The sequence below is a fragment of the Anolis sagrei genome, chromosome 5, assembly GCF_037176765.1.
Source record: "Anolis sagrei isolate rAnoSag1 chromosome 5, rAnoSag1.mat, whole genome shotgun sequence".
Taxonomy (NCBI): Eukaryota; Metazoa; Chordata; class Lepidosauria; order Squamata; family Dactyloidae; genus Anolis; species Anolis sagrei.
In genome coordinates, this window is record NC_090025.1 from 4,998,830 (window position 1) to 5,024,979 (window position 26,150).

Consider the following 26,150-nt stretch of genomic DNA (forward strand, 5'->3'; position numbering starts at 1 on the left):
TAACACATTATCCACTAATAACCAATAAGCAATTACCATGCACAATTATTACAAAAAACCATACCCAATCGTCTCATCATCCAAGCATAGTCCACGTTCGTCGTCCATTGTTCCATTCCTATGTTCAGTTACCAGATTGCACTAGATTACTCAAACGCCTGCATAAACATCCAGGTCTTCAGCTTTCTTCGGAATGCCATGAGAGATGGTGCCAGCCTAATGTCTGTAGGAAGGGCGTTCCACAGCCGAGGAGCCACCACCGAGAAGGCCCTATCTCTCGTCCCCGCCAACCGTGCTTGGGAGGCCGGCGCGATCGAGAGCAGGGCCTCCCCGGAAGATCTCAAAGTCCTGGTGGGTTCATAGGCCGAGATGCGGTCGGATAGGTATCTTGGGCCGGAACCGTTTAGGGCTTTATAGGCCAATGCCAACACCTTGAAATGAGCCCGGTAGCAAATCGGCAGCCAGTGGAGCTGGCGCAACAGGGGGGTTGTGTGCTCCCTGCGCTCCGCTCCTGTTAGAATCATGGCTGCCGCACGTTGGACTAGTTGGAGCTTCCGGGCCGTCTTCAAGGGCAGCCCCACGTAGAGAGCGTTGCAGTAGTCTAGGCGGGATGTGACAAGAGCGTGGACTACCATGGCCAAATCAGACTTCCCAAGGTACGGGTGCAGCTGGCGCACCAGTTTTAACTGTGCAAATGCTCCCCTGGTCACCGCTGAAATCTTGGGTTCCGTATGAAGGCTAGTGTCACTCTCAACAGCTGGTTGTAGTATCATGACACAATTATGTAGAAATGCTGAGCAGAGAAGCCAGAAGCCATAGGGAAAGAGACCACATTGTTCCTAGATTTGGCAACCTGATGGATAATTGTACCGATAGCATGGATTGCCAAAAAGAGAAATAAATGGGTCTTAAAGCAAAGTAGTCAGATTGTGCATGAGATAATATTTCTAGCTAGTGTGTGATTGTGAAAGCTGAAGAAATGCCTTCAGGAGGAAGGTCAACTCGCTTGGAAAACGTGGAGTTGGAAGAGAGCTTCTAGAGATATCGCCCACTGCCAAAAAAGGCAGATAAGACTAAAAGTAAATCAAACTTGGAAACCAAAATGACTAAACCAGGGTTGTCATACTGAGGCAAGATGACTCACGAGAAATGATGATATTCCTGAGTAATGTTGGAGGCCGCAAGAAAAGACGAATGTTGCATTACAGATGGGATGACTCAGTTGAAGAAGTCTTGGCTCTTCGTTCGCAGAACCTGAGATTTCTTGGAAATCTCTCATCTGTAGGGGCGCCGTATTGTCAGATGATAGAGTTGGAGGAGACCCCAAGGGCCATCCAGTCTGACCCTGTTGTGCCTTGCGGAAACACACAAGCAAAGCCCTCCTGGCAGATGTACATTCAATCTCTCCTTAAAAATGTCTGCACGGGACATCTGTAGGGATACCAGGGTGCTTGTTTATAAAGTCATTGTCCTCTCAACCCTACTAGACATGGACTATCTACAGACATCACATGCAACTCCTAGAACAATTCCATCAGCCTCCAAAAAATCCTGCAAATCTCTTGGGAAGACAAGTAGACACTGTCAGCATGCTGGAAGAAGCAAAGACCACCAGCATTGAAGTGATGGTCCTCCACCATCAACTCCGCTGGACATGCCACGTTGTCGGGATTCCCGACCACCATCCCCCAAAGCAGTTGCTCTAATCTGAACTCTAAAATGGAAAACAGAATGTTGGAGGACAGGAAAAGAGATTGAAAGATGGGTTCAAAGCCAACCTTAAAAACTCTGCCATAGACACTGAGAATTGGGAAGCCCTGGCCCTTGAGCGCTCCATCTGGAAGTCAGCTGTGACCAGTAGTGCTGCAGAATTTGAAGAGGCACGGATGGAGGGTGAAAGAGAGAAATGTGCCAAGAGGAAGGCGCGTCAAGCCAACACTGACCGAGACCGCCTTCCACCTGGAAACCAATGCCCTCACTGTGGGAAAAGATGCAAGTCAAGAATAGGGCTCCACAGCCACCTATGAACCCACCCCCAGGACACCAAACTTGGAGAACCATCATCCTTGGACTACGAGGGATCACCTAAGTAAGTAAGTAAGTAAGTAAGTAAGTAAGTATCCTTCCAAATATTTAAACGTCACCTTTCATTCTTCAAGCCAAACGTCTCCAGTTCCCTAAGCCACCCATAGATGTTCATGTTTTCCAGACCTTGGACCAATTTAGTGGACCTTCTCTGGACACCTTCAGTTTGTCCCTGTCCTCCTTGGATGTTGGTGCCCAGAACTGGATACAGTTTTATCCAAGATGACCAAAGCAGAATAGAAGGGTCCTTGATCTTGGATCTAGTAGGCACTTTCCATTGGCTTTCCTTATCCAACATAATGGACCATAACAACAGCAATAATGAAGTCTTATTAGAAGCCAAAGTGGCTAAATGGAGAAGTCTACTTTGGACGTCTTCTGAGACTCTTTGGAAAAGACAGCAATGTTAGGAAAAATGGAAGGTAGTAGAACCCAAACAGATTCACTCAATAAAGAAAGCCATGGTCCTGAGTTTGCAAGACCTCCCTGGGTTGCTGTGAATTTTTCAGGCTGCATGGCCATGTTCCAGCAGCATTCTCTCCTAACATTTTGCCTGCCTCTGTGCCTAACGGCATCTTCAGAGTGGAGTGGAATGTGTGGAACCTGTGAAATAATGTCCAGGGTGGGAGAAAGAAACCTTGTCTGTTTAAAGCAAGTGTGAATGTTGCAATTAGCAAGCTTGAATTAGCATTTGAGTAGCCAAAGTCAGTGAGGGTATCTGCATAGAGGTAGCCTAGTCTCTGTTGCCTGGGGGCATCCTTTGTTTGGGAGGTGTTCTCTGGCACTTGATTGCTCTCTGGAGTTCTGTTTATTATTTACGGTCTCGATTCTGGTGTTTTGCAATACTGGTAACCAGATTTTGATCATTTTCATGGTTTCCTCCTTTATGTTTCCTCCAAATGCTAATTCAGGCTCGCTAATTGATAAATTCACACTTGCTTTAAACACACAAGGCTTCTTTCTCCCACCCTGGACATTATTCTACATACAGAGATGAATACACACACTCTCTCTCTATTTGCTTCACTGCCAACAGAACTTCTGGGGATGCCAGCCACAGGTGCAGGCAAAGCGTTAGGAGAGAATGCTGCTGGAACACAGCCATACAGCCTGAAAAACTCACAGCAACTCAAAGCTGGTAATAACAGAAATCCTTGAAATCCTCTGATTCATAGGTTTGCTGTAAGTCAAAGTTGACTTGTTGGCAAATTGCAACGAAGAGTGGGTCATTTGGTCAATGGAGAGTCGGAGTATGGATAAATCACATTGACTTAAAAGCATTGATAGAATCATAGAGATGGACGAGACCTCATGGGCCATCCAGTCCAACCCCATCCTACCAAGAAGTAGGAAAATCGCATTCAAAGCACCCCTGACAGATGGTCATTCAGCCTCTGCTTAAAAGCCTCCATAGAAGCAACCTCCATCACACTCTGGGGCAGAGAGTTCCACTGCTGAACAGCTCTCACAGTCAGAAAGTTCTTCCTGTAGTTTGAAGCCATTGCTCCGTGTCCTAGTCTCCAGGGCAGGAGAAAACAAGCTTGCTCCCTCCTCCCTGTGGCATCCTCTCACATACTTATACATGGCCCTCATCATATCTCCTCTCAGCCTTCTCTTCTGTAGGCTAAACATGCCCAGCTCTTTCAGCTGCTCCTCATAGGGCTTGTTCTCCAGACCCTGGATCATTTTAGTCACCCTCCTCTGGAAACATTCCAGCTTCATATGACATATTTGCAGGTTTCCCAGAGGCTCTCTCTTCTATATCTGGTGCATTGCAGTGATGCATCTCATGTTGAAGATTTGATTTGCAAACTTGGTCTTGGAATTTGGATTAATTTTGGCCCGCATGAGGAGAAATTACACATCTCAGCAAACCAACAGCGGGAATGTTTCTCCAACATCACCTCTCTACTTTGCAACGTATGTGTGAGCCACTTTCTCCCTTGGTCAGACAATAGGCCAATGGGATGAGAAAGGACCTCCTTTTCGGGCGCATCTCGGTGGCGCTTGGGGTGCCATGATAACACACTGACATTTCTGGGGCTTTTGTCCGCCGTGATGGTATCTCCGCCGCCGGGTGCCTTGGGAAGTTCTGCCTGTCACTCATCCTGCCCTGGTGGCCGGCGGCAAAGAATAGGGATTGACAAGATTAGGAAGAGGAGAATCGAACCTATTAAGGTCTGTCTGGCCAGAGAGCATTGTGCGCGGTGATCTTTCCACGTCTCCTTCAGCTGGGACTCAGGCACACATGCAAACACAAGGAGAAATACACGGAGGCACCCTTTCTGCCCCGGATGAAAACAGTGACAAATGCAGGCAGTCCCCGCGTTACAAACATCCAACTTACAAACAAAGGGGAATTCACTCCGGGAAGAGTTATTTTCATGGAGAAAAGGTGTCTCCGCTGAAGCTTTATCTCCAATCCTTGTTCCCACAACAAGCCAAAATTTTCAGAATCCAGAGACAGAAAGTGAATGTGTATATGAAAAAAAGGATATGTAAAAATGGATGATATATTTCAATTTTAAAAAGGTAAAAAATACATGTCTATTTTGAGGCCAGGCATTAATCACCTAATAACTAATTGTAATAATAACAATAGCAGCATCAGCAGCAGCAACAATAATATTGTCGAAGGCTTTCATGGCCGGAATCACTGGTTATTGTAGGTTTTTTTAGGACTATATGGCCATGGTCTAGAGGCATTCTCTCCTGACGTTTCACCTGCATCTATGGCAAGCATCCTCAGAGGTAGTGAGGTCTCAGACCTCACTACCTCTGAGGATGCTTGCCATAGATGCAGGTTTTCCTTTTCCCCCAGCAAAAGCTGGCTGTAGATCTATATCTTTGTCCCCGGCAGAGCTGTAAGAAGCTAAGCTTTTTACAGGTGGGGTAGAGAAAAGCCCAAACGTCCTACTGTGAGGCTCCAAACTGTGAGACTGAACTAAAAGTCGCCTTTTCCCTCCAAACCTGGGGAAAGGGACGGGTCTAAAGGCTCTAATGATGATGGATAGGTTGTTGGCCCTATTATTGCAACCTGGGGAAAGCTACCCAATTGCAAAAAAGCATAGCTTGAGTAGATTCATGCAAACTAACAGTGCAAGAAAAAGAATCAAATCCCCTGGCACAGCTGTGCCAGCACAACATCTGTCAGGTCAACAAGTATCCATCACTCATAAAACACTGAAAAACACAGTAGAAGAGACTTAAAAAGCCAAAAAATAAAATTAAAGTATTGTCGAAGGCTTTCATGGCCAGAATCACTGGGTTGTTGTAGGTTTTTTCGGGCTATATGGCCATGGTCTAGAGGCATTCTCTCCTGACGTTTCGCCTGCATCTATGGCAAGCATCCTCAGAGGTAGTGAGGTCTGTTCGAACTAGGAAAAAGGGTTTATATCTGTGGAATGACCAGGGTGAGACAAAGGACTCTTGTCTGCTGGAGCTAGGTGTGAATGTTTCAGTAGGAATGCAGAGAAACAACTGGAAAAGCTGACACGATATGAGGATTTAAAGATCGAACTGCAAAGACTCTGGCACAAATCAGTAAAGGTGGTCCAAGTGGTGATCGGCACACTGGGTGCAGTGCCTAAAGACCTTGGCCTGCACTTAAACACAATCGGCGCTGACAGAATTACCATCTGCCAGCTGCAAAAGGCCACCTTACTGGGATCTGCACGCATTATGCGCCGAGACATCACACAGTCCTAGACAACTTGGGAAGTGTCCGATGTGTGATCCAATTCAACAGCCAGCAGAGTGTCTGCTGTGGACTCATCTTTTTTTATTATTAATTTTTATAACTTTTTCCTTGTACAGTGAAAGAGGGGGAACAATAAGCTGGATAGAAAGGGTGGGAAGGAAAGGGAAAAAGAAAAAAAATCGGATATAGTGATTGACGTGTGAGAAAAAAGGGGGTATAGAAGGGAGGTCTGAGGGTGAGAGGGGAGGGGAAAGTGAGGGTCATCGGACTCCCATTCAGTCCACAGGGAAATATCATCCTCTCCATAATTCTTCTTACTTCTATAGCCTTTAATCAGAAAAGAAATGGGAACTTACTACCACCAATTTTGGGAATGCAGAGAGATCAAAATTTTTGGCAGAGGGTGCATAAGCATGTTCAAAACATAATCCACAAAAAGTTTGATATGAGACCTGAATACTACCTATTGAATATAATGGATATAAATCTAAAGAAAAATGAAGAAAGAAACTTCCTATATTTGTCTGCAGCGGCAAGAATTCTAATCGCAAAAAATTGGAAAAATAAGGAAACTCCATGCAATGAAGAGTGGATTGAGAAGACTATTGAATTCAGAAATCTAGATAAACTCTCACAAACCTTAGAGGAAGAGAACAAAAGCAAACAAACAAGTTGGAAACACTTGGAGGAATATCTCAAAAAACAAGTTAAACTAGATATATAAGGTACTACGAAAGAAACTGAACTGAAACTGCTGTGGACTCATCTTGTTGTGTTTCAAATAATAATAATAATAATAATAATAATAATAATAATAATAATATTTTAATAATGTTGTGCCCGGAACAAAGTTTCTATCAGAAATCATAAGGTGTCACTATCTCAACCACCTATGTGGACAATTTCAGGTTTTGGACCATTTCTTTTTGGAATTAGGAACAAGGGAGATACTAAACCTGGATGTGAGATGGGGCCTTTCTGCACTTCTCACCTCTCATCCTTTCTCCCCTCCATCCCTCTTTTCTCTCTCTCCCCTTTCCCATTCCCTCTTTCCCTTGCAGCGCCCGGCCCCTCTGGTTTAGAGAGCCTGTTAAGTGCCCTATCAACATGTTAATCAAATTACTTAGGAGCTAAAATTGACGCTTTTCATTAATTATACAAGATTATTCTAATTGCAAATTCAAATTTATGCGCTCGGAACAGAAGGTGTTCGGCAGCGTCGCTGGGAATTTGCATATTAAATGGGGAGAGTTGTGCATTATGGATGCTAATGTATGCACATTGTCTTTATTTTTAACTTCCCCGGGATCGCGGTGCGCCTCTGCCGCTGGAGGAGGTGAAGGAGTCCGACGTCTGTTTATTATTATCGTTGTTGTTATTATTCCTTCCTCTTAGTCCGGGTCCGAAGGTGGGGGGGGCAAAAATTGGGGAGCAACCAGAGGTGAATATTGGCTCCTTTCAATCTTCCTAAAAAGGGAAAAAGTACCCTTCTCCCCTCCGCTGTCACTCCCTCTCTCTTGGAGAGATGTATATATCTATATCTGTCTTTCCTCCTCCCTTCTTCATTCCTTCCTTTTCTTGATTACCACCTGCAAGGAGAGCAGGAACTGCAGCCAACCTGAGTTTGGAGTCTCTTGTTTGCTGAGATTGTCTCTCTCCTGTGATGATTAACCTCCAAAGGTTCTTTCTGCAAATAAGAGATGTAAAAAATCACCTTTTTCCTCCTGGTGCTCCAGGTAGTGCCCAAGGCTTACTTCAGAAACGAAATGTGCGCCTGTTGGTGGAACATCTGTATGATCTTGCGGTGATGCGTCAAGGGGCTGGACCCCATTGATGCTGCCGTTTTATATAAGGGATCCCCCTTTTCTACCCCCATTGCATATAATGGGACTTGAGTATCCATTTAATGTTGGTGTCCGTGGGGAGCCCTGGAAGCAAACTCGAGTGGATATTGCATGGTGTGCCAAAATCCCGAAAAACCCAAAGTCCAAAATGAATATTGTCCCAAGCACTTCAGATAAGGGGTACTCAACTTGTGTCATAATTCCATTCCAACTACCAAAGTCATCCTATGTTATCCTAGGAATCAAACTTTTAGGCAAGTTTAATTATAATTATAATAATCAAACTTTAGGGAGGTTTAATGATACTTTCCAGAAGGCCGGCATGGCGTAGTGGTTTAAGTGCTGCCTTTATTTTGGGGTGGCCACTGAGGCCACTTCTACAGTGCTATATAATCCAGATTATAAAAGCAGATACAGTAATCCACGTATTGCACCACCTGATGTCAATGACTTAAATCAAGAAATAGTTTTCTAAGATCTACAGAGACACTTGCTGGGACACCTCAGCAAGCAAGAGTCCAAAAGTGGCAGGCTCAAACCCAGAACCTCAATCCATGGCTGATACCAAATGAGAGACTCCCCGCTGGGCACACAGAGGACTGGGCGACTTGGAAGGCACTGAACAGACTGCGCTCTGTCACCACAAGATGCAAAGCCAACCTTAAGAAATGGAGCCACAAAGTGGAATCCACAACATGCGAGTGTGGAGAAGAGCAAACCACTGACCACCTGCTGCAATGCAACCTGAGCCCTGCCACATGCACAATGGAGGACCTCCTTGCAGCAACACCAGAGGCACTCCAAGTGGCCAGATACTGATCAAAGGACATTTAATCAACTACCAAGCTTGCAAATTTTGTGTTTTCTTATCTGTTTGTTTGGTTTGTTCTGTTAGAAATGTAATACAATGGTCTGGTTGCTGATGACACGATAAATCCAGTTCAAAGCAGATAATGTGGATTATCTGCTTTGATAATATGGATTATATAACAGTGTAGAAGGGGCCCAAGTAAGTAGGGCAGCTCTTAGAAAAGAGAACCATCCCCTGCTTTGCAATGAGGAAAGGGAGTTTGCAAAAAAAGGCAAATCTGGCCCTTGGAGGTGCAGTTTCCCTTTGATGCTTTCAATGCCATTGATGCAGAGGAAGGACGTGTTAGAGCACCATTTGCCTCTCTTCCATCCCTTCCACACTCCTTCAGAGCATGCATGCAAATACGCGCACACACACGCGGCGGCTGCCCCTTTAATTATTAATGCTAGGATGACAATTATAGGACCCTACACAAGCATCCTAAATATTTCATCAGCCTGGAGCACTGTCGGGGAATGGATCATGCATTCTGGCTCCCATCCGTCTTCTCAAGAGCTTTCCGCCGCTCCTCCTTGCCTTTGCGCACTTTTCCCCATCTTCTGAACCCATGGCACCAAGGATGTGGATGCCACACATTGCTCTGAGGATTCAGAGAGGATTCATTGGGATTTCCCCATATGGCTTTATGTCTTTTGGCCAACCTCCCATTGATCTCCTTATGCATGTGTAAGTAGTTGAGTGTCGGTGCAGGCTGTCCATTTTCAGTTCAGAGGTTTGCATGGCAGAGCGTTGCACATGAATGCACACTATGCGCGGGTAAGCATTGTTCATTGCACAGCTGTGTCTACGGTTGTGCTTTCAGTGTCTTATTTCAGTGGCATAAAAAGAGAATGCACAATTCCACATGGCAGAGATCTGTGCCTCACAAGTGGCTATTTTTTGTGATTCCCGTGTAAAAAAGATCTCACCAAATTCAAGGAGAAACACCGTTCGGTGCGAAACTGTGCGTCAGCAACACAGTGGCTTATCATCGCAGGGCTAAAATGCTCATAGCTTCTGAAAATTAAGAGCTTGAAATCATTGTCCAGAGGAGGGCGACTAACATGATCAAGAGTCTGGAGAACAAGCCCTATGAGGAGCGGCTAAAGGAGCTGGGCATGTTTAGCCTTAAGAAGAGAAGGCTAAACACAAATTTCTTTTTTTCTGCCTTAGTGTAGAAATTCACGTTTCTCCCTGTTTTGTTGGTTTAGTCAGAAATTTCTTGAAGGTACGCAATAACAACAGTAAGTTGCTGTGAGTTTTTCGAGCTGTATGGCTGTCGCATACCAGAGCAGGAACATCTCTGACCTCACACACCACACCAGCTTGGTAAAATGTTATACAGCTGTGTGGAAGGGGCCTCAGAAACAGAGGAATTCCAGACAGCAAACAATCAAGTGCCAGTTAACAGCTCCCAAACAGAGGACGCCTCCAGGAACAAAGGCCAGGCTATATCTATACCAATACCCTCACTGATTGACTTTGCAGACTTCATAGCTACTCAAATTGCAACATTTACACTTGCTTTAAACAGACAAGGGTTCTGGGTTGCTGTGAGTTTTCCAGACTGTATGGCCATGTTCCAGAAGCATTCTCTCCTGACGTTTCGGCCACATCTATGGCAGGCATCCTCAGAGGTTGTGAAGATACCTGCCATAGATGTGGGTGACGTGTTAATTCTCTGTAACTTGTGATCCCACCAGTTCTTTGTGGCAGGCAGATGGTATTTGTGGCACAAGTTCCAATGAATCATCTGAGTAACGGAGTTGTGCTCTGCTTGTAGTCTGTCTACGTAATCTTCTTGCAGCAGCTGAGGATGGGATCTATATTATTTATATATTAATATATTATAATTATGTTTGTGTTTATCCTGCTTTTTCCTTCTACAAAGGAGACTCAAAGCGTCGTTGAAGGCTTTGCCAGAATCACTGGGTTACTGTGACCTTTCCAGGCTATGTAGCCATGTTCCAGAAGCATTCTCTCCTGACATTTCACCCACATCTATGGCAGGCATCCTCAGAGGTTGCGAAGATGCCTGCCATAGATGTAGGTGAAATGTCAGGAGAGAATGCTTCTGGAATATGGCCAGACAGCCCGTAAAACTCACAACAACCCAATGATTCTGGTCATGAAAGCCTTCGACAACACATCAGGTTCTTTCTACCCCTCTATTCTGCTTTGGTTAGACCACATCTGGAATACTGTGTCCAATTCTGGGCACCACAATTCAAGAGAGATATTGACTCTAAGCTGGAATGTGTCCAGAGGAGGGCGACTAAAATGATCAAGGGTCTGGAGAACAAGCCCTATGAGGAGCGGCTTAGGGAACTGGGCATGTTTAGCCTGAAGAAGAGAAGGCTGAGAGGAGATATGATAGCCATGTATAAATATGTGAGAGGAAGCCACAGGGAGGAGGAGGGAGCAAGCTTGTTTTCTGCTTCCTTGGAGACTAGGACGCGGAACAATGGCTTCAAACTACAAGAGAGGAGATTCCATCTGAACATTAGGAAGAACTTCCTGACTGTGAGAGCCGTTCAGCAGTGGAACTCTCTGCCCCGGAGTGTGGTGGAGGCTCCTTCTTTGGAAGCTTTTAAGCAGAGGCTGGATGGCCATCTGTCAGGGGTGATTTGAATGCAATATTCCTGCTTCTTGGCAGAATGGGGTTGGACTGGATGGCCCATGAGGTCTCTTCCAACTCTTTGATTCTATGATTCTATGATTCTATGATTCTCCTACATTCAATTGCCAACAGAACCATTGCAGGCAAAATGTCAGGAGGGAATGCTACTTGAACAAGGCCATACAGCCCGAAAAACTCACAGCAACCCAGTGATTCCAGCCATGAAAGACTTCAACAATACAAATAACTGCAGTGTTATGCTTATAATAACACAACACCACCCGAGTTGGCCTGCTATGAATGGATTAGAAGCTGAGGAGAGAGAAGGAAGCCTTTCTATCCCGGCATCTCTTGGAAGGAGGCAGATGTGTCTCTGATACATGATGGGTGTCCAGCAGAGTCCTGCATCCCACCCCCTGGCTTTTATTTTTCCCTTTGCGAAGCCCACCCCTCCCTCCCCTCCCCTCCCCAACCCTCTCCCGCTGGGCTCAGATATCTCCCAGGCTTGTATTCCCTGATTGATCGCCCTCTGAAGCCATAGAACCCATTAGCTGCCCCTGGGATCAGTTGCCGATCAATAAGCCTCTTAAGCAGGAAAGGATGCATTCCAGGGCTGCCTTAAAGGGACAGCCGAGAAATGCAGAAAGGAGAGCCACAAACTGAGCAAGGGCTTTGAGTCAAATATGTTGTGCAGCGGCGGATTTTACTCAGCGCCCAAAGTCCAAATGCAATAGACTCACAGACAAGATGAAAAATGAACAGAAAAATCTTTACTCTTTACTCAGCAGAGATGAATCATAGAATCATAGAATCGTAGAGTTGGAAGAGACCTCATGGGCCATCCAGTCCAACCCCATTCTGCCAAGAAGCAGGAATATTGCATTCAAATCACCCCTGACAGATGGCCATCCAGCCTCTGTTTAGAAGCTTCCAAAGAAGGAGCCTCCACCACACTCCAGGGCAGAGAGTTCCACTGCTGAACGGCTCTCACAGTCAGGAAGTTCTTCCTCATGTTCAGATGGAATCTCCTCTCTTGTAGTTTGAAGCCATGGCTCCATTGCATCCTAGTCTCCAGGGAAGCAGAAAGGAAGCTTGCTCCCTCCTCCTCCCTGTGGCTTCCTCTCACATATTTATACACTGCCCTCATCATGTCTCCTCTCAGCCTTCTCTTCTTCAGGCTAAGCATGCCCAGCTCCTTAAGCCACTCCTCATAGGGCTTGTTCTCCAGACCTTTTATGTTTATTCTGTGGCTTCCTCTCACATATTTATACACTGCCCTCATCATGTCTCCTCTCTGCCTTCTCTTCTTCAGGCTAAGCATGCCCAGCTCCTTAAGCCGCTCCTCATAGGGCTTGTTCTCCAGACCCTTGATCATTTGAGTCGCCCTCCTCTGGACACATTCCAGCTTAGAGTCAATATCTCTCTTGAATTGTGGTGCCCAGAATTGGACACAATATTCCAGGTGTGGTCTAACCAAGGCAGAATAGAGGGGTAGCATTATGGCACATAAACTTTCAATGTTGCATACAAAAATCAAACAGTGCAAGAAACTTGTATAGTCCTTGTAAGTAACACAAAAAGAGAGCAAAAATAAAGCTTGAGTAAATAGCTATTCCACCATAGACTACTTCAGAGTAGCTTCTCCAACAGCTCACCAGAGCAAAGCCTTTGAGCATAGATCTCCTCAGAGAAAAAGCTCTCTACCACACTGTATTCTAAAAACTCATACAATTATACCCTATCGGGTATGGCTCAAGTTTGCTGGATGATCTACATTACCAGCTGCACATAATAATTACCATCATAAGGTTTTTCTTCAACACACACATAGTTGGTATCGCAACAAAATAGTATGCACACAGGATCTGAAAGTCGTCTTTGGCCATGGTCTGAATGGCTTAGATCAGTGGGTATTGATTTAGATGAATTGAATCTTAAGGGCCCCCAAAGGCCATCTAGTCCAGCCACTTTCCGTGCAGAAATGCTTCACCAAAGCATACCAAGTCATTTCTGAACCCAAGGAAGAATTAAGGAATCCTAGGCTCCTTCTACACTGCCATATAATCTGGATTATCAAAGAAGATAATCCACATTATCTGCTTTGAAGTGGATTATACGAGTCTACACTGCCATATAGTCCAGCTCAAAGCAGATGATCTGGATTTTATATGGCAATGTAGAAGGGGCCCTAGAGTTGGAAGAGATCACAAGGATCATCCAGTCCAACCCCTTTCTGGAAGGCAGTTCTGGGCATAGCAGTTCAGAAGGATGAAGAGCAACATAACCAAAGCACTCCCAACAGATGGCCATCCAAGCGCTGCTGAAAAACTAAAAAAGAGTTTTTCTTAGCAAGATTTCTTTGGGCGCCTTCATAGAATCCTAATGTTGAAAGCAACCACCAGGACAATTCAGTCCATCCTCTCTATTGTGCAGGAAGGCACCATCCAAGCCCTCCCGATAGATGGCCATCCAATTCTTCTTTAAGGATCTCTAAAGCCCATCATTTTCCAAGGGAGTCTATTCTACAGATGATCATAGAATCATAGAATCCAAGAGTTGGAAGAGACCTCATGGGCCATCCAGTCCAACCCCATTCTGCCAAGAAGCAGGAATATTGCATTCAAATCACCCCTGACAGATGGCCATCCAGCCTCTGTTTAAAAGCTTCCAAAGAAGGAGCCTCCACCACACTCCGGGGCAGAGAGTTCCACTGCTGAACGGCTCCCACAGTCAGGAAGTTCTTCCTCATGTTCAGGTGGAATCTCCTCTCTTGTAGTTTGAAGCCATTGTTCCGTGTCCTAGTCTCCATGGAAGCAGTAAACAAGCTTTCTCCCTCCTCCCTGTGGCTTCCTCCCACATATTTATACATGGCTATCATATCCCCTCTCAGCCTTCTCTTCTTCAGGCTAAACATGCCCAGCTCCTTAAGCCGCTCCTCATAGGGCTTGTTCTCCAGACCTTTTATGTTTATGTCTCAGCACTGCTTCTGTAGTAAACAATGCAACACACAAAGTACGTAATAGGAAGGAGTGCAATGATCCTCTACTCAAACCTAATGTAGTGAATGCAAAAAGGAAAGGTAAACAAGTTAGAGTCCTAGGGTCGGCTCTGGAATCCCTTCCTAAGCAAAACAGAGAGTGAAAGGGCAAAAACAGATATGCATTTTGGTTGTATTTTTTTTGGGGGGGGGGGGACTTTCCAGTGGTCTCTAGAAGTTTGAAATGTTTTTGTTTGTTTGTTTGTTTGCTTATAGTTTGTATCAGTCCTTTCCGTGTTATTTTTGCCTCTGAAGCACAAGTTTCTAGTTAAAGGAACAATGCAGGGAAACACATCTGCATTGCATTTCCCTTTAAGCTATAGTTGGAGCCTTCTTGGACCCCATGTTGGGAGACAGGTAAGATATATCTAAAATACTTAAAAGGTAGACAGATAGAGCCATCTCCTTTTGTTCCCCTTCTGCTCCTAGATTTTTCCTCAAGTTCTTCCTCAAATGTAACCAGAACTGCCTGAAGAATGCTGGGAATCCCAGAGACATGCGCCGGTTCCAGGTGAGAGATGCTCCGGTTCCAGGTATTTCCTTCCCATTCTTTTCCCAAAAACTCCAGTTGGACTTCGGATGCCTCTTAAGATGGTCTGGAGGATTAATTATTTCAACTCCCATTAGCAACAGGAAAAAAATAAAATCTAAATATTTCTTGTGTTGCAGACACTATCAGCCTTTTTCTAATAATTCAAGGAAAATTTGATTTCTTTTCTTATATGATACTAGCTGTACCCGCCATGAGTTGCTGTGGCCAACCTTCCTCTTTCCCTCTTACCCTCTTTCCCTCTTTCTCTCCTTTCTTTCTTTTCTTCCCCTTTTTTCTTTCCTTCTCTCCTTCCTTCCTTCTCTTCCTCTTCCCTTCCTTTCCCCTTTTCTTTCCCTTCCTCTTTCCCTTCTTTCTTTTTATCCTTCCTTCCTTCCTTCCCTCCCTCTTTCCTTCCTTCCTTCCTTCCTTCCTTCCTTCCTTCCTTCCTTCCTTCCTTCTTTCTCTTCCTCTTCCCTTCCTTTCCCCTTTTCTTTCCCTTCCTCTTTCCCTTCTTTCTTTCTCTCCTTCCTTCCATCCCTCCTTCCTTCCTTCCTTCCTTCTCCTCCTCTTCCCTTCCTTTCCCCTTTTCTTTCCCTTCCTCTTTCCCTTCTGTCTTTCTCTCCTTCCTTCCATCCCTCTTTCCCTCCCTCCCTCCTTCCTTCCTTCCTTCCTTCCTTCCTTCCTTCCTTCCTTCCTTCTCTTCCTCTTCCTCTTCCCTTCCTTTCCCCTTTTTTCCCCTTCCTCTTTCCTTTCTTTCTTTCTTTCTTTCTTTCTTTCTCTCCTTCCTTCCTTCCCTCCCTCCCTCCCTCCCTTCCTTCTCTTCTTCTTCCCTTCCTTTCCCCTTTTCTTTCCCTTCCTCTTTCCCTTCTTTCTTTCTTTCTCTCCTTCCTTCCCTCCCTCTTTCCCTCCTTCCTTCCTTCTCTTCTTCTTCCCTTCCTTTCCCCTTTTCTTTCCTTTCCTCTTTCCCTTCTTTCTTTCTCTCCTTCCTTCCCTCCCTCTTTCCTTCCTTCCCTTTTTTCTTTCCATCTCTCCTTCCTTCCTTCCTTCCTTCCTTCCTTCCTTCCTTCCTTCCTTCTCTTCCTCTTCCCCCTTTTCTTTCCATTCTTCTTTCTCCTCGTTCTTCCTTCTCTACCTATTCTTGGACTGCAATTCCCAGCAGTCCTGATCGATCTACCTACCTACCTATTTATCTCTATCTAATCTAGCTATCTGGAGGGTTGATGGGAGTTGCAGTCCAGGAATAGGAAGTTGGAACTATGAAGGGATCGCAAAAAGACTTCCGGTTGGCGTCCATGGAGGCAGGACGCGGCTAGAGAGAGCTCCGGCTCTCCTGTACCCGACTCGCAACAGTGAACCGCTGGGTTGAGCCTTCGCTCCCCTCCCCCGGCGGATAGTCACCGGGGGGTACGCATGGGCCCGGCTGGCACTCTAGGTGCCAGGGGTGCGCGAGCGGACTGGCGAGAAGCAGACCTGGTCTGCACTTACTGCCTTCCGATGCCTTCAGCAATTTCGTAACCATAGGAGCGTACAGGGTATGCAACAAGGGAAAATTTGGTTTCCGAAAGAGAACGGGAAGGCGCCTTAACTCAAGAAGCCCAAGCCAGAGAAGAGGGCTACCGAAGGCCAGAGGCCAAAGAACAAGGAAGAAAAGGGAGAATAAAAGATAAAGACTCTCTGGAAAAAGTGTCTCTACAGAAGAAGTTAAATAGTAGATGCCATTTGAGACATCAGAGCTCCACTACTTCCAGGAACGGAGGGGCCTTCAGGGATTTCCCCAGAAAGAGTATTGGAAGAACGGCGCAGGCCGGCTTGGCACACTATATCCCTCACACAGAACAAACCAACCAGCAACGATTCTATGCAAATAGCTAAACAGCTAACAACCAAGGACATTCGGACTACGGAATATACTAAATAACAAACAACAAGACGGCCAACTCAGCATAATCATCTTACGCGCAAGTAGACCCCACAAACCCCATCCTCCATTTTCTGCCCCACCCCGCCGCCTCTTTCACTCACTTGGATCGACTCACGCCCACTTACCCACTGAGTAGCTGGTCGCCTACCAGCTGAGTAGACTACCGAGGAAAGCGGCCCTCCTCGCAGACGCCCAGCGGCTGACGGTGAGAAACCCGAGCGGAGGGGCCGGCTTCGGGAAGTGGGCGGGGCGCGGAGGCGCAAAGAGGAAGCAGTTACAGGCGTCTAAGTTACAGGCGCCCGAAAGAGAAAGAGGAAGGGGGGTGGACGGAAGTGAAGGCAAGGGGCGGGCTCAACCTAACAACCTAACTGAATTGGATAATTTACAAGTCAAGCCCAGCCCCCCTCCAAGACAGCTCCAAGCCCAGCCTCCCCCAAGAGCACCGCGAGCCGAAGGAGAGGAGGCGCCGCGGAGCAGGGCAGGCGAATTGCCAAGAAAGCGCAGCATCCACCCAGCGGCACATACAAGAGGGTAAGACTCGGTTCCTTTTCTTGGCAGAGCTTGTGTTGCTCTGCTGTGCCGCCGAGACCTTCCCATACTCTCATTTATTCAAAACGTTTCAACTTCATCTGTGTTAGACTGCAAAGACAGTAAAGAAGGGAATAACATTACCAGGATAGTCAGGCGGGTGCAGACTCCCAGTTAACAACTGAGTGGAGACTCCCAGCTAACAAGCAGAGGAAGACAGAGAACGGCTGGAAAGCCACTATAGGACTCACCTCCCACCCTGTCTACCACTGCCCTCCCAGACGACAGAAGGTAAATCAGGCCAAGCTGCTAAACTCACAACGGAGTGCAGGATGAATACCCCCAAAGTTAAGATAGATAAAGAACTAAAGGATCCTAAGAACCCGGGAAGAAAAGGGTCGGGTCAAGAGGACATTAACATGAAAGACATTTGGAAAGAACTTCAAAAACTAACAGAAAAAATAACTGAAAACCAGGAAGAGAACAAGAAAGAGCTGAAGACCATTAGGGAAAATCAAATCAAGCAGCAGGTTCAATTTGAGCTAATGAGGAAAGAGTTCAAAGAGGATATAGGTACCATCAGAAAGGATATCCAGAAAAACACGACAGAGATAGCTGCGATCAAGATTGAAAGTGGCAAGACAGGGAAAGAACAAAGAAGGATGCAAAGCATGCTGGAAGAGCTTACAGCTAAAAATGACAGGACAACAATGGAGCTGGAACGGGTCCAACAAGAAGAGATGGAATACTTACTGAGACTAAGAAACTTGCAAGAAGAAACACAAGAGAATTTAAGAGCAAAAATTATACAACTACTGGCAACTAACATCGAACTACCAGAAGGAACATTTGAGCAGGAAGTGGACCGCACATATCGAATACAATCTGCCTTCGCCAGACAAAACAAGCTAGCCAGAGATGTGTTGGTGCGCTTCACGCGCAAACACACAAGAGATGAAGTTCTGAGACAATCGAATAAAAAGCCATTAATCCTAGATGGGAAGAAAATCATAGTACTCAAAGAAATCCCGAAAATTGTTTTGGATAGACGCAAAAAATACTCTTCTCTAACTCAAGAATTGAAAAGACGGAGTATTAAATTCAGATGGGATAAATTGGAAGGCTTGATGATTACCTTTAATGACCAAAGACACTGGATTAAGAACGTGGAGAAGGCTAACGATTTCCTTCAGAGAATTAAAAGAGATGGAACAGTGTCACAGGCAGAAGAATCACCAACAAAAGGCAACACAAGAAAACGGCATAGACCAAATACTCCGACTAAAGAAGATGACAAGCTTGACCAGGCGACGGCGCTGACTATGATCTCGGACGAGGCGGCAACTGGAAAAGGTGTGGCGGATGATCTAGACAATACTGAGAATGATGGAACAACAAATTAATTTTTTCTGTTTAAATGTTAATGGACTTAATTCTCCTTGTAAAAGAAAAAGGCTATTCCAGCAACTTAATAAAGATAAATTTCAAATTATCGCTTTGCAAGAGACTCATATTTGCCACAGGCATGTTGCGCATCTGGCCCAAAGGAAAATAGGCAGAGAATTCTACTCAGCGTGTGAATTCAAAAAAAGGGGGGTGGTTATATATGTCAGCGAGGATATCCCCGCAGAGTTAATGTTTAAAGATCAAGACGGGAGATTTGTGGCGGTGAGGATTAAATTGGGTAGCGAGAATATCCTGGTGTGCAACATCTACGCCCCCAACGGGCCTAAATCGAAATTCCTAGGAAATCTGAAGGACCATCTAGAAAAGACAGAATTTGATAGTCTGGTGTTACTTGGGGACTTCAACGGGATTCTGAACAAAAACCTAGACAAAAGCCCAGCCAATAAGAAAAACATTTGCAAAGCAGTTCTCCCCAAAAACTTTCTGTCGTTTAAAGAGGAATTTGATCTCCATGATACATGGAGACACCACCACCAGGATGAAAGAGATTTTACTTTTTACTCGCCCCGCCACAAATCTTGGTCTAGAATAGACATGATTTGGGCGTCAAACTCCATTCTAACCAAAATCGAGAAAACACAAATCCGTGCGAGAGACATCTCCGACCACTGCGCTCTAACAATGTCCCTCTTCAAGAAAACTGACGTCAGGAGATGGCGACTTAACAACAATCTGCTTAAATCTGAAATTGACATCAAGAAAAACAAAGACCTTATTAAAGAGTTTCTAGAGCTAAATGACATAGACGAAACTCCACCTCAGATAGTGTGGGATTCCCTAAAGGCGGTTATGAGGGGATACCTCATTCAGCAGAATGCGATCAAGACCAAAAAGAAAAACGCGGAGATGAAAAACATCGAAAAACAGATCTACGAAAAAGAAATAGAGCTAAAGAAAAATCCAGAAGAGCGAAGGATTGAGGATAAACTGAGATGGCTCAAAAGAAAGAAACACCACTTAGAGATTGAATCCCTGGAAAAGAAGTATAAATATATAAAACAACAAGAATTCGAAAATGCCAACAAGCCAGGTAAATGGATGGCGAGGAAAATTAGGAAAAGAAAACAGGCACAGCGAATAATTAACATCAAGAAAGAGGACAGAATTTTGACGAAGGACAAAGATATTATGGAAGATTTCCAAGAATACTATTTCAATCTATACAATAAAGACGACACATCGGAATGTGAAATCACAAGCTATCTATCCAAGCTCAAACTAGAAAAAATCTCGGAGGTCCAAAGAGAGGCCCTTAATAGAGAAATAACGGAACAAGAAATCTCAGAGGCGATTTCCAACTTGTCCGCTAACAAGGCTCCGGGCCCGGACGGCTTCTCTGCCTGCTTTTATAAAACAATGAAAGAGGAGCTTGTGCCATATCTCCATAAAATCATGAACTTAGCACTCTCCACAGGCAAGATTCCTGACTCATGGAAGGAGGCAGAGATAGTGCTCATCAAGAAAGGAAATGCGGACGGATCGGAAAAGCAGAATTATAGACCGATTTCTCTTTTGAATTCCGATTATAAAATCTTTGCTGCAGTCTTAGCGAAAAGACTAAAAGGTCTCTTGACAGGTTGGATCGGCGATGAGCAAGCGGGCTTTCTCCCAGGCAGAAGCACAAAAGATAATATACGTACCATTATTGACACCATCGAGTATTATGACATCAATACCCAAAAAGAACTGGCACTGCTTTCCCTGGACGCCGAGAAAGCTTTCGACAACCTCAGCTGGAAATTCCTGAAATTACTGCTAGAGGAAATCGACATCGGTTTTTCGTTCAAAAATGCAATATCCTCCATCTATTCAGACCAGTCAGCAAGACTACTGATAAACTCGCAACTCTCAGGAAAAATCCAGATTTCAAAAGGAACTAGGCAGGGCTGCCCCCTCTCCCCACTATTGTTTATCCTGGCCCTGGAACCCCTGATGAAAACAATCAAAGAGGACAAAACAATCAAAGGAATGAAGATTGCTTCTCAAGAATACAAGGCCAGAGCATACGCCGACGACGTGATCTGTATCATCGAAGACCCGCTTAACAACATTCAAAGATGGCTCCTCACACTAGAAGATTTCGGTAGGGTATCGGGCTTCAGAATAAACAAAAGCAAGACTACCATACTAACAAAGAACATGGAACAGGCCAAACAGGAAGAACTGAAAAAGCTAACGGGCCTAGAGATTAGCAAAAGAATCAAATACCTCGGGATTTGGCTCACGGCCAGTAATGCTCAATTGTTTAAAAACAATTACGAAGCAACTTGGAAGAAGGTCCAAGCAGACTTAGCGCAGTGGAAATTCCTGAATCTTTCTCTCCTGGGGAAAATAGGACTAATCAAAATGACCATCTTACCAAGGCTCCTTTATCTCTTCACCAATTTACCCATCATAAGAAATAACAAAGTTTTCGAAAGTTGGAACAAACACCTCAGAAAATTTATCTGGAGTGGGAAAAAACCCAGAATGAAACACCGAGTAATGGTGGACAGAAGGGAGAGAGGTGGCTTTGGCCTCCCCAGTTTACAAACTTATTTTGAGGCCTGCGCCCTCGTGTGGGTGAAGGACTGGGCCAAGATTACAAACGAAAAATTACTAACGTCAGAGGGGTACAATCTAAGGGTGGGATGGCATGCGTACCTGTGGTACGACAGGTCCAAAATAGAGGGGAATTTTGGCAACCACTTTATTAGATCTAGTCTGCTCAGGATCTGGAATAAGTATAAGAAATATTTTTACTCCAAAACCCCCCTGTGGCTCTCCCCGATAGAGGCGAAGCAAAGACGCCTGTTAGGTTGGCAACATTGGCCAACCTATAAGGATGTGCTGACCAAAGACAATGAAAGTAAAACATGGAAGCTGAAACACCAGGAAGAATTAACGCAGAAATTCAAAAACCTCACGTGGCTACAATACTTCCAGCTCCGAGAAACTTTCAAGCAAGATGGGAAGACCGGGTTTGAAGAAAAAACATCAGTCTGGGACGCTGTACTGAACACGGATAAGAAGCTCATTACCAAACTTTATAACCAGCTACTCACCTGGGAAACAGAAACTGAGGAAATTAAAAACTGTATGGTTCAATGGGCTAGGAATATAGGGCGCCCGATAAAACTACAAGAATGGCAACTAGTTTGGAGGAAAAAACTTAAGTATTCCTATTCCAACGTGATAAAAGAGAACTGGCTAAAAACATTTCATAGATGGTACCTAACACCTTATAAACTCAGCCAGATGTATAAAAATCTAAAGAACTCATGCTGGAAATGTAAAGTTCAGCCAGGCACCTATTTTCATATGTGGTGGTCCTGCCCAGTCGTGAAGAAATATTGGCAAGGTGTTCAGGTCGAGGCACAAAAAATTCTCAAGATCAAAATTCCAAGAAAGCCCGAATACTTCCTATTAGGGCTCACAGATGAAGACCTTAAATTGAGCCCTAATGAAGACATTCTCTGGTCGTACTTATCGACAGCCGCACGAATAGCGCTGGCTCGACATTGGAAAGAGAATCAGATCCCCTCTGTGGACGACTGGTTAGCGAAAGTCTCGGAATTTAGGGATATGGACAAGCTGACCTACCTGTTGAAATCCAGCTCCGGAAAGCCTATCAAGCAGACCGATTGGTCTAACTTTGATGAATACGAAATAAAGAAACTTGAATCCTAAAGGGTTCAGCTTATGAGAAGAGACATGATAGCCAAATCGCATAAACACCTTAGGTGCCCGACAAGACCGGAGATTCTAGGAATTCCCCGGAAAATTTTAGCGGAGTACACTCTGGATGGAAACTAAATGGAAGTTCCCGTACCCATCCTCCAAAAGAGGATGGAGGGCGGTCATTTGTTGGTTGTCTGTTTTTAAATGTCACCCTTTTTCTCCCCCACCCTTCCACATCCCCCTTTCCGCCCCTCTCTTTCCTCTGCCCTAGATCCCCTATCCCAAGATTCCCTACCCTCTTTCCTTTGTCTTGGTAGTGAGAATTTTGTACTAGGTTTTTTTTGTATAATGGAACAAGTAAATATATTTGTATCTATGTCTCTATTTTTCTAAAATCAATAAAGAATAAATTTTAAAAAAAAGGAACTATGAAGGGATCGCGATACTCTCAAATCCCAGGAGAAGAAAGCTTGCATCATGGAAGCAGTGCATTTGGACCATCCCCCTCTCCTAAAGGGCCTGGTCTAGGGGATTCTGGGAGCTGTAGTACGGAAGCGAGTGCAGATGATATGCTATTGTGTGTTTTGTTTGCTGGGAGAGTCGTTTTTGTGCATGTGTTGTAGCATCTTTTTGGGCTTTTAGCTTTTTAAGTCCTTTCTGCTGTGTTTTTCAGTGTTTTTATGAGTGATGGTCACTCATTGGCCTGATACGTGTCTTGCGGCCAAATTTGGTGTCAATTCATCCAGTGGTTTTTGAGTTATATTAATCCCACAAACGAACATTATATTTTTATTTATATAGATTTAACATATAGAAAGGGACATGAGAGCCATGTTTAAAAATTGGAAAGGAAGTCGCATTGAGGAGAAATGGGCAAGGCTTGTTTTCTGCTATTGTGGAGACTAGGACACAACGGAGCCATAGATTCAAATGGCAGGAGATTCCATCCAAACATTAGAATCATAGAATCATAGAATCAAAGAGTTGGAAGAGACCTCATCGGACATCCAGTCCAACCCCATTCTGCCAAGAAGCAGGAATATTGCATTCAAATCACCCCTGACAGATGGCCATCCAGCCTCTGTTTAAAAGCCTCCAAAGAAGGAGCCTCCACCATGCTCCGGGGCAGAGAGTTCCACTGCTGAACGGCTTTCACAGTCAGGACGTTCTTCCTTGTGTTCAGATGGAATCTCCTTTCCTGTAGTTTGAAGCATTGTTCCGCGTCCTAGTCTCCAAGGAAGCAGAAAGCAAGCTTGCTCCCTCCTCCTCCCTGTGGCTTCCTCTCACATATTTATACATGGCTATCATATCCCCTCTCAGCTTTCTCTTCTTCAGGCTAAACATGCCCAGCTCCTTAAGCCGCTCCTCATAGGGCTTGTTCTCCAGAGCCTTGATCATTTTAGTCGCCCTCCTCTGGACACATTCCAGCTTGTCAATATCTCTCTTGAATTGTGGTGCCCAGAATTGGACACAATATTCCAGGTGTGGTCTAACCAAAGCGGAATAGAGCATGGGGAGCATGACTTCCCTAGATCTAGACACTAGGCTCCTATTGATGCAGGCCAAAATCCTATTGGCTTTTTTGCCACCATATCACATTAGGATTTATTTATTTCGTATCAAAAGCATTGCATAAATTAGTATAAAACTGATTAAAAATAGGAGGAGTGCAGGCGGCTAAATATCTTTTGGCCAAAAACGGGCAACAGCAACGGCATTGTTGGTAGCCTCCAACAATTCCTCCTCTGTAGGTGAGGCAGAGCACAATGGACATAGTTGTCTGTTTTGCTCCACAGTCACACAAAGTTTGGGATTCTTTTAGGTTGTGCCATTTTGCCAGGTTATCTTTTGTTCTGCCCACTCCGTTTCTGAGTCTGTTCAGGGACTTCCAAGTTGCCCATTCTTAGTTTGCCCTGGAGGAAGACCCTCTCTTGTGGGGGGCCATCCAGTTGGGATTTTCTGGTTTAGCTGCCCAGAGGGAGACCCTTGCTGTTGTTGGGGGATACCAAGAGGAGTGGTAGTTCTCATGAAGCTTTCCCTTGATTTGAGTCTGTTGGGAGGAGGCTGGTAGCCATATAGTGGGGGGCTTTCACAGCGTACTGTTTGAACACCAAGCACAACGTAGCTGCACGCAATAATATCCTGCAAAAGTTACTCGCAACACATGGGTTGCAGACCCAAAATTAATAAGAACATCGGCCCTGGCCTTGTCTTACTCAACTGCCGAGTATTCCTGTCCTGTTTGGCATAAGTCTGCCCACGCAAAACAGGTGAACGAAACCTGCAGAATAATCACAGGATGTGTTGTGACTCAGCTGGAACCACAGAGTGTCTCTGATGAGGATTATGGGACTCGGGTTCACAGTCTGGTTCAAAATGACCCTTTTATAGACATCACTGTTATAGACAGCGAAGATGTGCAGTTTCCCACAGCAAGGAATGAGAGTGTTGATACTGAAAATAGCCAGGTGCAGGTGCAGATTGACAAGCTGGAATGTGTCCAGAGGAGAGCGACTAAAATGATAAAGGGTCTGGAGAACAAGCCCTATGAGGAGCGGCTTAAGGAGCTGGGCATGTTTAGCCTGAAGAAGAGAAGGCTGAGAGGGGATATGATAGCCATGTATAAATATGTGAGAGGAAGCCACAGGGAGGAGGGAGCAAGCTTGTTTTCTGCTTTCCTGGAGACTAGGACGCGGAACAACGGCTTCAAACTACAAAAGAGAAGATTCCATCTGAACACGAGGAAGAACTTCCTGACTGTGAGAGCCGTTCAGCAGTGGAACTCTCTGCCCCGGAGTGTGGTGGAGGCTCCTTCTTTGGAAGCTTTTAAACAGAGGCTGGATGGCCATCTGTCAGGGGTGATTTGAATGCAATATTCCTGCTTCTTGGCAGAATGGGGTTGGACTGGATGGCCCATGAGGTCTCTTCCAACTCTTTGATTCTATGATTCTATGACTCAGAGAAGGAGGACAGTTTTCAACCTGATAATGAGCAAGAAGAGAAACAGGCTGACACTAACGAACAGGCTGACCTTGACGAAACGGGAACCTTAGATCGGGCTGCCCGTTTGGAATTCAGAGTTCGAAGGAGTGTGAGAATAGCTAACAAGAAGGAGCCCAAAGGCCAAAGAAATGCCTTCATGTTTTGCAAAGGGTATTAAGCTGTGTGTTTGAGACCAATCTTTTGTCAAAGCAACTTTTCATTTAACCAAGAAGCTTGCCTTGCTTGTCTGGATTATCTTGCAGTTCTTGTGTTCATGGTTTCAGGACTTTGTCATGTTCTCTTGGGTTTTTGCTTTGTTGGTGCCTTTTTGGATTAATCTTCTGGATCTTTTGGAACATTACCTTTGCTTTTAAGAACTTTTTACCTCTTATTTTTAATAAACTAGAAAGACTTCTGGCTGTGTACAGTTTGGTGTTTTCAGCAAGGTGAATCTACTCTGAGGTGCGACAGGATGTCTTAAACCTACACCTGTTGATAAACTCTACAGCAGTGTTTCTCAACCTGGGGGTCGGGACCCCTGGGGGGGGGGTCGCGAGACGGTGTCAGAGAGGTCGCCAAAGACCACCAGAAAACACAGTATTTTCTGTTGCTTGGGGATTCTGTGTGGGAGGTTTAGACCAATTCTATCATTGGTGAGGTTTAGAATATTCTTTGATTGTAGGGGACCTATAAACTCCCAAATGTCAAGTCTATTTTCCCCAAACTCCACCAGTGCTCACATTTGGGGATATGGAGTATTCATGCCACGTTTGGCCCAGATCCATCATTGTTTGCATCCACAGTTCTCTCTGGATGTAGGTGAACTACAACTCCCAAACTCAAGGTCAATGCCCACCAAACCCTTCCAGTATTTTCTCTGGGTCATGGAAGTTCTGTGTGCCAAGTTTGGTTCAATTCCATATT

General features: G+C 45.0%; 1 protein-coding gene across 2 annotated transcripts in view; it reads left to right on the forward strand.

The window, feature by feature from the left end:
* The window catches only part of EBF4 (EBF family member 4), a 150,835-nt gene that overhangs the window by 67,273 nt on the left and 57,412 nt on the right, over positions 1-26,150 (forward strand). For both annotated transcript variants that reach the window (XM_060779466.2, XM_067468492.1), the window contains exon 8: positions 14,566-14,647. In XM_060779466.2, coding sequence (XP_060635449.2) covers positions 14,566-14,647 — 82 coding nt within the window. The remainder of the gene's footprint in view (positions 1-14,565; positions 14,648-26,150) is intronic.